The sequence below is a fragment of the Gopherus evgoodei genome, chromosome 8 (assembly GCF_007399415.2).
Source record: "Gopherus evgoodei ecotype Sinaloan lineage chromosome 8, rGopEvg1_v1.p, whole genome shotgun sequence".
NCBI lineage: Eukaryota > Metazoa > Chordata > Testudines > Testudinidae > Gopherus > Gopherus evgoodei.
The window spans coordinates 84,527,299-84,540,773 of record NC_044329.1 but is presented as its reverse complement, the minus strand read 5'-3'; the positions used below and the strand labels follow the sequence as shown (position 1 = coordinate 84,540,773).

The 13,475-nt window shown below is 43.5% G+C and overlaps 1 protein-coding gene across 9 annotated transcripts in view; it reads right to left on the bottom strand.

Annotated features, from left to right (window-relative positions):
- The window catches only part of TTLL7 (tubulin tyrosine ligase like 7), a 131,155-nt gene that overhangs the window by 10,263 nt on the left and 107,417 nt on the right, over positions 1-13,475 (bottom strand). For 8 of the 9 annotated variants that reach the window (XM_030572990.1, XM_030572991.1, XM_030572992.1 and 5 more), the window contains one exon: positions 3,426-3,586. In XM_030572990.1, coding sequence (XP_030428850.1) covers positions 3,426-3,586 — 161 coding nt within the window. Of the gene's footprint in view, positions 1-2,214; positions 2,458-3,425; positions 3,587-13,475 lie in introns of those variants that run through there. The other variant, XM_030572995.1, reaches the window with a different exon arrangement.

The following is a 13,475-nucleotide window of genomic DNA, read 5'->3' as shown; positions in this document are numbered from 1 at the left end:
AAAAGTCATGGGGAGGGAGTTTCTCAGTCTAGACAATTTGAACATTAGCACATTGCTCTAACTGGGCGGGGTAGTCTGCTCTTTATCAAGTCAGAGAAGTATAATTAAAACTTTCAGTTTGTGTCTGGTAAATTTTTCCATCTGAAATAACCACACACCTGGTACTTTTGTTTCCATTAACATTTTATTTCCAAAATGGTTTATAGTCCTTCAGCTTTTCAGTGCACAGAATTTTAAGGCTACCATGCTAGTCTAACTAGGTGCATTTCACCCCAGTAAGGAGGAATTAGTCCTGTGCACAGTATTTGTGTTTATTCACAACTTACTATATGAATATGACATGAATAATCATACATGACTACTATATGAATATTCAGATATGAATACAGAGAACTATATGGGTGTCCAAGGGCAAAATGTGTACTTGAAACCTCTTTCTCTATAAAAAAAAATGAAAGCCCTGTATAATGGCTTAGATGGCTGGCAAGCTGGGTTTGATTTTTTTTTTTAAATGAAACAATCATTTCATACAGTGTATGTGGGCGGGGGAGGACAGATGTGGGGGGAGGGTTCCTTGCATCCTTCATCCAGGTTCTAAGCATCCAGAGAGAAGTCTTGGCCTCACTTATGTCAATGATAGTTTTTTCCCCAAAAAACATCAATGGAGCCAGGATTTTATCCTCCACATAGGGGTTTTGAATAGAAGTCATAAAATAGGATGTCTGTTTGGGCTTAGTGAGAATTCATGCACTGATATAGCATCAGCCCTGAACAGGAAATGTGACAAGTAAAATCTGAGGTAAATTTGGGTATATCTAGTTAACTTTTGGCATGGCACACCACCATGGAAAGGGGATACAGGAAGACAACAAGGAAAGGCCATGCAGTGTATGCAAGGTTTGAACCCTGGGGACCTTAGTATAGGCTTCCCTGCCTCCAAAGGCCCTCAAGATTGGAAAAATTAAAAACTAAAAATTCTGAAATAAAATTAATGAAGTGGAAAAAGGTACCACTAGGTACAATGCTAAGGTTTTGATCACACACCTACAGTGTAATGGACATATGCAAGCACTTAAAGAATCAATCATATTATGGGTCAGATCCTCAGCAGGTATAAACTGACATCAAACCATTGAAGTCAATTGAAATCAATGGAGCTATGGCAATTTATGCCAGCATAGGATCTCTCACTCTCTGAGACTGTTGCTTTTAATAATCTATTTTTTCCATCTCCCTTTTCCTGTCGTGTTGAATACGGGTAAGGTTTCTTATTACATTTGTAAATGTAGTGAATGCATTCCCTACAAGTGACAAATGAGTTATTTCCTTTTGTACATATGAAACCCATCATCATAATGTGTATATTTGTTGAAGCTCATTTTCAGTAAATCTTTTTTCAATCCTCTTTTGCAAGCTAATCAAAAACATCCCATTAGTCACCTCACTCTATATATTTACAGAGAAACTTATATGCTCTCCAGATATGGTATATATTTGTACATACATTTTTTCCCCATAAGGAAGACTATAAAAAGAATCTTTGACATATTTTGTTTTGTTATATACATAGGATCTAATCCGGCAGACCTTTCCTCACGTGAATAGTCCCCTTGACTTCAATTTCATGAGCATAAGGGGCTGGGGAATGGGCTGATTTAATTTTAAAAATATAGTATCTTGTTTTCCAGTAAGCATCCTTAATTTTCAAGCAAAAAACCCCCATTTCCTTACCTATCAGTGTCACAATTTCATACTTTTCACACGCTTACATTCTCATAATTGTTTCAGATATGTAATGAAGAGCAAATATTGTCCAATTCTGAAATTCAGCTGTGTTTCTAAACCATATATAAATAAATGTATAAAATGTCAGCAGGACTCTTTACTTGATTCTCCTTTTCTTTACTCTAGGAATCAAACAGACAGGGCCATGATTTTTGTCAGTGGCCAACTCACTAAGATTAAGTCACTGTGACTCTCTGTACCTCAAGGTAGCACCTGAGAATCCCATATTCACCGTAGTGATAGAATTATATGTTTTGTAAGTATACCTTGTGAGGTATTATTTTAAAAGTCTTGATCTGTTGAACATGAATATCCGGTTGGATTGTATGTGCTATCATTGTATGTGAAGTTATGAAGTATTGCTATCTCTGTTACTGAAATATGTTGTGAGGTTGGGAACCCACAACCAGCCTCTCAGTTACAACAAAATAGTAGACAGCAATAGCCAGACAGCATTAATGGCTCAACACCCATCAATAAAAGAATCCACTATCCCAGAGATTCCTTAGAGAATGTATGTTTGCAATGGAGACTGCTTTGACCAATGGTAACTGCCTGATCCCCTCCTCACAGCAAGGATTTTTCCAGCACACTGGAAGAAGGTATAAAAGAGGGGAAGTGACATCATGATTTGGCCTCTCTCCCACCACATCTCAACACCTGGAAGCACATCTGCAAGACAAAGAATTTGAACTGGAGGGTTTGATCGCAGGCTATAAAAGGATAAAGTCTATGTACTGAGGAACTGTAACCTCCTGCACCATCTTTCAGGGTGAGAAAAGCTATCTGATTCAATGCTTGCTTAGATTAAAAGTTTAGGACTTAGAATGTGTGTTTCTGTTTTTATTTCTTAAAGTAACTATTTCTGACCTTTATGCCTATCACTTATAATCACTTAAAATCGATCTTTCTGTAATTAATAAATCTGTTTTATATTTTACCTAAGACAGTGTGTTTTGGTTGAAGTGCTTGGGAAATCTCAACTCAGATTATCCAGGGCTGTTGCACGGCCACTATCCTTTTGTCAGAGTGGCCAACTAGGTAAGGAGCTTACACTGGTCAGTCTTCTGACCAGTGCCACCGAGTACAGTCCTGAGGTGCAAGGCTGCAGCTTCTCTATTGATGGTTCATCTGTGGCTGGGAGAAGCATTCATGTAACTCAGCTGGGTGTGTCCCTGCCTGTGGATGTCTGCATAAGTGGAATACCTTTGTAGTGTGAGGGAAACCTCAGGCTGGTGGGTTTTGGAGGGTTGGTGGTCCCTCAATCCAGATAGTACCCCGGGGACCCTGTCACAGCCACAGAAGTAGTTGGCCTGATTTTCAAAAGTGCTGAGCCAGAAGGGTCTCTCAGTGAGAGAAATCAATGGGAGCTGCAGGATGCTCAGCATTCTTGAAAAATCAAATCATTTACTTTAGATGCCTTCAGATGGATCTAAGATCCTAACTGTATGGGCCCATTATTGAAATTCTTGGCCTATGTTAATAGGTAATTACATGGTATATTTTTGATTAATGGTTTTTAAAACAGTTCTATTTATTACAATAATTTCTTGAATGAAAGTAAACAGTAAACTATGCTAGCTCTAACTATAGCTGTGAAATTATTAAAAGGATTACAATAATAAATATATTGAGCCTACCCTGAATTACAGAAACAGTTCCACAAGCCTTGACCATGGCTCCAGAGTAAGCGATTAAACACACGGTTAAAAATACGGTATAAATGTAAACATTCAACGTCAGAAACCTTCCAGACACGCTGCAGAACAGCACGAACACTTGTCCTCACTATGTCCAAAACCTAGAAAAGAATATTTCAAGCAAATCAAAGCAATTAAAAAATCCAGGCATATATGACAAAATCTCAAAACCAAACATCTGTCCTTTCATTACACAGAAAAAATGGTGAGAGATAATTATCATATAGCATCATCACTTCTAAATTTCAACAAGCTGTTTCTTTTACTAACTCTGTTATGCCATCATTTTCCATCAAAACCATTTTGCAAAAACAAAACAAGTTTCATTATTTATTGCATTAGTATCTCTCCCCCAACCTTTTCCAGTACTAATAAGTAAAAAAGATTGTTAAAACAAGTAAAAACAGAAAACGAGAGAGAGACAGACAGACACACACAGCGCTGATAAGGAGCATTGTGATTAATACCATCCTTAGCAATACTGAATACTTTAAAATTGGTTACCATGTTTAGAATACCCTCTACTTCATAAAAGAATAATTCTGAGACAAGCTGAGTACCCACAGTCTACAATGACTTCAGTGTGTGTTGCATGTGCTTAGCCCTGCTCAGAATCAAACCATAAGACACTAGTAAGACTGGCTTTTATGCAGGAAATGGTACATCGTAGCATTGAAGAAAAATCAGCATTAAGAGACATTTGAAAAGGAAATGCTTTTTAAGAATGTAATATAGCGTTAATCTGAGTACTGTTTGTGGGGAGAAAGAAAAAAATTGGACATTTTTGCACAGTGTATAAATTGGTCTCTCTGTCTAGTATATATCTTAGCTCAATGTCTCACATGTTTTTCTTCCATGCATACATACACCAGTAGACTATGGAGTAGGAAGTAGCTCATTAGAACATGATGCCCAATTCTGCTCTCCGATACCCTTGTGTAACTCCCACTGAATTAAATGGGAGTTGTGTGTGGATATACTGGTGCAGAATTGCAGCAAAGAATGTGGGCTAAATCATGGCTATTAGATACTGCCTGTAACATGTTTTCTGAAAAAGTTAAGTGTGACTTAAGTAGTATATAGGCCAGTGGTGGGCAAGCTACGGCCTGTGGGCCTCATGTGGCCCATCAGGGTAATCTGATTGCAGACCGTGAGACATGTTGCTGATGTTGACCATCCGCAGGCATGGCTCCTGCAGCTCCCAGTAGCTGCGGTTTGCCATTCCTGGCCAGTGGGAGCTGCGGGAAGCGGCAGTCAGCACGTCCCTGCAGCCCACCGCTTCCTGCAGCTCCCATTGGCTGGGAATGGCAAAGCGTGGCCACTGGGAACTGTGGGCGGCCATGCCTGTGGACAGTCAACATCAGCAAAATGTCTCATGGCCTGCAATCATATTACTCTGAAGGTCGCATGCAGCCTGCGGACCACAGGTTGCCCGCCACTGATATAGTCCTTGTGCTGAACAGAGGCAAATTTCACCCAAAAAGCATATTGCAGTTCATCAGACCCCAAAATGCCTACAGCATCACACAGAATAAAGCCTGTTCAAGTGATTTTCTGAAAGGAGATGCCCCCACTGCTCAGCAAGTAAGATGGTATCCAAACTCTTACAAGGGAGTGACCAAGGAAGTGACCAAGCAGAGAATTTAGTCATGGTAAGATGAGCTTTGTCTTTTTTACTACAACAGTGACCATTGCTATTGAAGAGTCTTCTGGTCTCAGGCACATGGAGTGCATGTAGACTCACACTGAATACTTCTAGGGAGCAGCACCCAAATAAGAACTTTCAGGCATTGCACAAGGGCACAGCCATTTAGCTCCACCTACATTAATTTCCCCTGTGCAGAATGAGAATGTCCTTTTCTTTCTTTTCTTTTACACTAACACAACAAATCATTTAGATGTAACAGAACAAGGAGATGAATAAACTGAGCAGTCAAAGACAGAGAATGTGCCAGCAGTGGAAACAGCAGAAATTGTGCAAGCTGAGGTAATACAGCTGCTAAATGGTCCTTGCAACACATCACTGATTGATGTTAGCGATTATGGCTATGTACAGGTGTTTGTATTTAACCAGAGCAAGGGTGGAGAAATCATTAAGAAGATATCAGAGGGGTAGCCGTGTTAGTCTGGATCTGTAAAAGCAGCAAAGAGTCCTGTGGCACCTTATAGACTAACAGAAGTTTTGGAGCATGAGCTTTCGTGGGTGAATGCATCTGACAAAGTGGGTATTCACCCACGAAAGCTCATGCTCCAAAACGTCTGTTAGTCTATAAGGTGCCACAGGACTCTTTGCTGCTCATTAAGAAGATATATCTGTTGGGGATAGACATTCTGAAAACCTAGCATATCTGGCGGATATTTCTTTCCCGTATTCTGGAATTTCCTAGCAATCCCAGAGTGCATGCCAGATAATCCAAGTTTCTGTTTTAAAACTTCATAAAATTTCAGAGCTGCTTTTGAACTACAGACCTATACTTTCAGAAATATTCTCTAACACTTGTTCTTCTTTGGTTTACACCTCTCCCCCCCCTCCCCGCAACCTGCTAGAATATAAAACACTCTGCTCTCAGATCCACTAAAGCTTTGTACTCATATGTCGCATTTGGAAATCCTTAGCTGCAATGTCAATCTCCAAAGTAAGCCACTTATATAACTACTTCCCTAAGAATACCTATCTGATTGCTTGAAGGAGTTGAGATTAAAAAGGTGCAGAAACATAGAGCAAATCACTTCCCCTGCTGCCAAAATATCAAGAGCACACCAATGCTTCAGGTAGTATTAGTCTCCTAAGTCATCAAAGGTGTCTTCACATGAAGAAAGAAATCCACATTTTCAGTACTGCATTTTACATTAATGACCTAGTGTTTTATCCTGACATACTGTACATGCCCTGGGTGCCACACAAGCATCAGTCAAAGAAAGCACAGGACCCACTAGCATGCTTTTTAAAACACCGGTTACAGGGGACAAACCAGCTGGAGTAATAAAGCCACAGCTAACATTAAACCGGATGGCTGAATCTCTTAGGGTATGTCTACACTACGGGATTATTCCGATTTTACAGAAATCGATTTTTGGAAACAGATTGTATAAAGTCGAGTGCATGCGGCCACACTAAGCACAATAATTCGGTGGTGTGCGTCCATGTACCGAGGTTAGTGTCGATTTCCAGAGCGTTGCACTGTGGGTAGCTACCCGTAGCTATCCCATAGTTCCCGCAGTCTCCCCCACCCATTGGAATTCTGGGTTGAGATCTGAACGCATGATGGGGCCAAAACAGTGTCATGGGTGATTCTGGGTAAATGTTATCACTCAATCCTTCCTCCGTGAAAGCAACAGCAGACAATCATTTCGTGCCCTTTTTCCCTGGATTGCCTTGGCAGATGCCAGAGCGCGGCAATCATGGAGCCTGTTTAGCCTTTTGTCACTGTCACCATATGTGTACTGGATGCTGCTGACAGACGCAGTAGTGCAGTGCTACCAGCAGCATTCATTTGCCTTTGCAAGGTAGCAGAAACTGTTACCAGCCCTATATCACCGTCTGCAATTGGAAACTGGCGATGATGGTTATCAATCCTTTTGTACCATCTGCAATTGGAAATTGGCGATGACAGTTAACAATCCGTTTCTACCATCTGCTGCCGTCATGGGTGCTCCTGGCTGGCCTCGCTGAGGTCGGCTGGGGGCGCATGGACAAAAATGGGAATGACTCCCCAGGTCATTCCCTTTTTTATGTTTTGTCTAAAAATAGAGTCAGTCCTTCCTAGAATATGGGGCAAGTCTACTAGAGAACCAGAGAGCACAGCTGCTCTGGGTCAAAGCCCCAGATATCTAGCAGAAATGATGAGCTGTATGCCATTCTAGGAGGCGCCCCTGCAACAACCCCACCCGTTGCTTAATATCCTCCTCTCACACCCCTCCTGGGCTACCATGGTAGTGTCTCCCCATTCGTGTGATGAAGTAATAAAGAATGCAGGAATAAGAAACACTGACTTTTTAGTGAGATAAAATGAGGGAGAGGCAGCCTTCCACTGCTATTATAGTCCAGGCAGTACAGAATCTTCATTAGACATGAAAGGGGGCAGGGTCAGGTGCTCAGCCTCCAGTTGCTATGATGAGGATGGTTTTCAATCCTTTTGTACTGTCTGTCAGGAATGACAGGGAGTCATTCCCATTTTTGCCCAGGTGCCCCCTGCCGACCTCACTGAGGCCAGCCAGGAGCACTCACGGGATGATGAGGATGGTTTCTAAGCCTTTTGCACCGTCTGCCATCAGGAAAGGAAGGGGAAGGGATGCTGCTGTTCAGCGCCGCAGCACCGCGTCTACCAGCAGCATGCAGTAGACATACGGTGACATTGAAAAAAGGCGAGAAACTATTTGTTTCCCTTTTCTTTCACGGGAGGGAGAGGGGAGTACATTGACGACATATACCCTGAACCACCCGGGGCCAACGCTTTTGACCCTTCAGGCATTGGGAGCTCAGCCAAGAATGCAAATGCTTTTCGGAGACTGCGGGGACTGTGGGATAGCTGGAGTCCTCAGTCCCACTCCCTCCCTCCACGAGCATCCATTTGATTCTTTGGCTTTCCGTTACGCTTGTCACGCAGCACTGTGTTGAGTCCCTGCTGTGGTCTCTGTCTGGAGATTTTTTCAAATGCTTTGGCATTTTGACTTCTTGAACGGAGCTCTGATAGAACAGATTTGTCTCCCCATAAAGTGATCAGATCCAGTATCTGCCGTACAGTCCATGCTGATCAGCGCTCCACGCTGGGCAAACAGGAAATGAAATTGAAAAGTTCGTGGGGCTTTTCCTGTCCACCTTAGCAGTGCATCTGACTCCAGATTGCTGTCCAGAGCAGTTACAATGGTGCACTGTAAGATAGCTCCCGGAGGCCAATACCGCCGAATTGCGGCCACACTAACCGTAATCTGAAATGGCAATACCGATTTGAGCGCTACTCCCCTCGCCAGGGAGGAGTACAGATATCGATATTAAGAGCCCTTTATATCGAAAAAAAGCACTTTGTTGTGAGGACAGGTGCAGGGTTAATTTGGTTTAATGCTGCTAAATTCGGTATAAACGCGTAGTGTAGACCAGGCCTCATAGTAGAAGAAGAAAAAAAAAAACCCAGGGGCAACTGAAAACTGTGTGGTCAATGAAATAGTATTCCCAGTCTGAGATATCTGTTAACATATTGGAGTGCTGACACCATATCAGGTCTAAGCACCCCCTTCACTCCACAAGAGGGGTTTGTGCCCTCTGCCAGTGTTTCCCTTCATGGAGATTCCTTCCCTTTTTAGGGATAACCTTGTTGGGATAGATGAAAGAGAATCCCCAAGATTCCGTGTAGAGGACCCACATCTCTGCTGCAGCTCTGACTCTCAGCAGATTTCCCCTCCCCCTACTCCTAGCAGTGTAGGTCAAAAGATCTATGCCAATGGTCCCCAACCTTTTCTGTGTGGCGGGCGCCGGACTGAGGACCATGGCCGCCGGACAAGCAGCTGCCGAAATGCCGCCAAGAAGCAGTAATGTTAAGAAGTGTTGCCACCAAAATGTCGGAGAAAAGCAGCACCATCAAGAGGTGTTGCCACCAAATTGCCACCGAAAATTGGCAGCATTTCGGCAGCAACGCTTTTTGACGTTGCTGCTTCTCAGCGGCATTTCGGCGGCTGCTTGTCTGGTGGCCAGTAGGCGAGCGCACATAGATGCCGTGGTGGGTGCCAGGGTACCCACGGGCACCGCGCTGGGGACTCCTGATCTATGCTATCAAGGGCTCTTCCTAGCTACCGTTGCCCTGGGAACCCTGACCTTCCCCCTCAAAAGGGATCTCCACTTCAGAGAAGACTGCAAAGTTTGGGGTCTGGGTTCCATTATCCTCCCTTCAGTGGAATGTACAGGAAAAAGATAATGTGCAATCTTGTCATGACCAGGTCATACGCGGCCAGACCTAGTAGTCAGAGCCAGAGTCAAGAGTCGGATAGGTGGGATACAGGGAGATCAGAAGCAAGAGACAATCTGAAGATCAGAACCACAAGTCAGAGACCAGAGTCAGGGCAGGTGAGGATACCAGAGAGTCACAGGCAGGAAACAAATGAAGTCAGGAACCGCAAGTCAGATGTCAGGAGTCAAGCCAGGTTGGAATGCCAGAAAAATCAAGCAGGCTCAGGGTTAAGGTTGCCAACTTTCTGACTGCAGAAAACTGAACACCTTTGCCCCGCCTGCTGCCCCACCCTCACCCCTTCTTCAAGGCCCTATCCCCACTTACTCGATCCCCTCCCCGACCCTCGCTCACTTGCACTGGGTTGGGGAAGGGGGTTGGAGTGCGGGAGACGGTGAGGGCTCTGGGATGAGGCCAGAAATGAGGAGTTCAGAGTGCGTGAGGAGGCTCAAGGCTGGGGATTGGATTGCGACGGGGAGTGAGGGCTCCGGCTGGATGTGCGAGCTCTGGTGCAGGGCTGGGAATGAGGGAGTTTGGAGTGCAAGAGGGGGCTCCGGGCTGGGGCCAAGGGGTTCGGAGTGTGAGAGAGGGTGCAGTCTCTGGAAGGGTGTTTGGGTGTGGGGCAGGGCTCAGGGCTGGGACATGGGATTGGGCTGTGTGGGGGGGTGCAGAGTGCAGGCTCCAGGCAGCGATTACCTCAGGTGTTTCCTGAAAGGGGCTGCCATGTCTGGCTCCAAGAGAGAAGGGCCAGGGACCTCCATGCACTGCCCCATCTGCAGGCTCTGCCCCCACAGGTCCCGTTGGCCTGGAACCATAGCCAATGGGAGCTGTGGAGCTGTCACTTCGGGCGGGGACAGCATGTAGAGCCCCATGGCCACCTCTGCACCTATGAGCCAGAGAGGAGACATGCCAGCCGTATCTGGGAGCCAGGCAGGGAGCCTGCCTTAGTCCTGCTGCACTGCTGAATGGACTCTTAATGGCGCAGACAGCAGTGCTGACCGGAGCTGTCAGTGTCCTTTTCGACTGAGCATTCCAGTCGAAAACCAGGTGCCTGGCAACCTTAAGCAGGGTGCAGGAGGCACAAGTCCCACAGTTCAGAGCAGGATGGAGACCAGTTATTTGGACAACTTCCTGTTCCTGCTGCTGGCTTACATTGTGCTAGCAGGCCAATCAGCCAGTTTGGGACTCCACAACTGGACCTCACACAGGGGCTGGGCTTTGTAAGTCTCAGGTAAGCTATTGCTAGCAGGCTGCAAAGTGGAGGGTTGGAGAGTGGCTGCTCCCATAAATCTTGCAGGCCCAGATTTGAGACCTGTAGGTTATGACAAATCTTCCCGCTCTTCCTATAACCCACCACTCCAACTGTGTAGATCCGCAGATCAGCAGAGAGGCCTCTGCAGGTTTGGTGAAAGATGGGGAAGAGTGCTGCTGAGGCAGCCAAGCATCCCTACTGCAAAGGATGGAGTAGGTCTATGCACAGGATCTTGGGGTAATGACCCTCCCCAGTGCATTACCAACATGTAAGAGATTATCATTAGCAAAGGGTACTCAGCAGAGGGACCAAGAGATGTTAAATAATAAAATAAATCAGTCTCAGTCAATGGTAACTGCTACTACTACAATACATGCACTCTATACTTTTTAAAAAAAATCTCTGTAGAAATGTGGATTTATGTTGCCACTTTACATAATTCCAAAAGACCTTTAATTAAGTTCACAGCTAACCTGCATTATTAAGTTCTCATCATGTCTTTGTCTCTATAAAGCTATGCCAGTTTTATAAAACTGTATGCATAAATCTTCCATCTAACGTATGAACTTCAGGTCAAATGGTCAATTACATCACAATGGACATAAGAACGGCCGTACTGGGTCAGACCAAAGGTCCATCTAGACCAGTATCCTGTCTATTGATAGTGGCCAATGCCAGGTGTCCCAGAGGGAGGTGAATCTAACAGATAATGATAAAGTGATCTCTCTCCTGCCATCCATCTCCACTCTCTGACAAATAGAAGTTAGGGACACCATTCCTTACCCATCCTGCCTAATAGCCATTAATGGACTTAACCTCCATGAATTTATCCAGTTCTCTTTTAAATGCCGTTATAGTCCTAGCCTTCACAACCTCCTCAGGCAAGGAGTATCACAGGTTGACTGTGTTATGTGAAGAAGAACTTCCTTTTATATGCTTTAATCCTGCTGCCCATTAATTTCATTTGGTGGCCCCTAGTTCTTGTATTACGGGAATAATTAAATAACTTTTCCTTATCTACTTTCTCCACATCACTCATGATTTTATATATCTCTATCATATCCCCCTTTAGTCTCCTCTTTTCCAAGCTGAAAACTCCTAGCCTCTTTAATCTCTCTTCATATGGGAACCGTTCCAAACCCCTAATCATTTTAGTTGCCCATCTCGGAACCTTTTCTAGTGCCAGTATATCTTTTTTGAGATGAGGAGACCACATCTGTATGCAGTATTCAAGATGTAGACGTACTATGGATTTATATACATCCAGTTTGCTTTTTTGACCGCCTCTGCACACTGCGCGGATGTCTTCAGAGAACTATCCACCATGACTCCAAGATCTTTTTCCTGATTAGTTGTAGCTAAATTAGCCCCCATCATATTGTATGTATAGTTGGGGTTATTTTTTTCCAATGAGCATTACTTCACATTTATCCACATTAAATTTCATTTGCCATTTTGTTACCTAAGCACTTAGTTTTGTGAGATCTTTTTGAAGTTCTTCACAGTCTGCTTTGGTCTTAGCTATCTTGAGCAGTTTAGTATCATCTGCTCAAGACAGTTGCCATCTCACTGTTTACCCCTTTCTCCAGATCATTTATGAATAAGTTGAATAGGATTGGCCCTAGGACTTACCCTTGGGGAACACCACTGGTTACCTCCTCCATTCTGAAAATTTACCATCTATTCCTACCCTTTGTTCCCTGACTTTTAACCAGTTCTCAATCCATGAAAGGATCTTTCCTTTTATCCCCCCATTAGATGGACAAGTTTTCTTTATAGCAGCTTGTCTGTGCCCAGATCCAAAAAACAAAGCAGGTAGTTTAATGTAGTATTCAGCGCTACAGAGATTAAAAAAATTGAACATGAGACTGCAGATTTTATTCAAAGTGCTTTCCACTGTTTTCTTTAAAAAAAAAAAAAAGGTTGGGAAATTGAGGCACATAGCAGGTTAAGTGACTTGCCCAAAGTCACACAGCAAGTTCTTTTCAAGAGCAGAAAGAGAATCCAAATCTCCTGACTCCCAGTCCAGTGATATAGTGACACCATCTCACCTATTCCCAAATCAAATTTCAGCTATTTTAAGGAAAAGAGATACTGGTTTACAAAGCCGAGATTGACTAGAATATATCCACTTTTTTTAAAATGGAGATTAAAAATGAAGCCATTAGCACACTATAAACAATAGCAGCACCCATCTACTACTTCTGTGAACTGGATAAAGCATGACAAGCAATACTAATCTTTTGTGGGAATAAACTATTTGGCAAAAGAAGAGGAATAATTACCAGCATTTGTAACTCAATTGAAGATTGCAACATTGTTAATCTTTGTAGCTCTACCTTCAATTCACTGTCATGTCATTAACAAGCCATCTGCTAAGATATTACACTCAAAGTGCCAAATTCAGACTCAGACACCCTATAGCTATATTTACTTCTTTTCTTTTGGTGGATGGGAGGAGGAGTTTGCTTCACAGGCTTCTTTGTACTATAAGTGACAATTCTCTACTGTTTACTGTTCTAACAAACACTTTTTCCACAAGCTCACATTATTGACCCTCCAATTGCAAGATCTCTCTCTCCCTCACATGTTGACTTACAACCACACATGAGCTGTGCAAGGTATACTCCAAATAACACCTGGCACTATGCATACAAGTCTACACTAAGATACTAAAAAATGGATACCCAAAATTAGGCACCTCAGTCCATCCGTAGGATCCTAAACGAGTAACCATATTCTCAAGAATGGTGCACAAACTCCTCCTACTGAACAATTACCTAACTTTAAATACCTGGT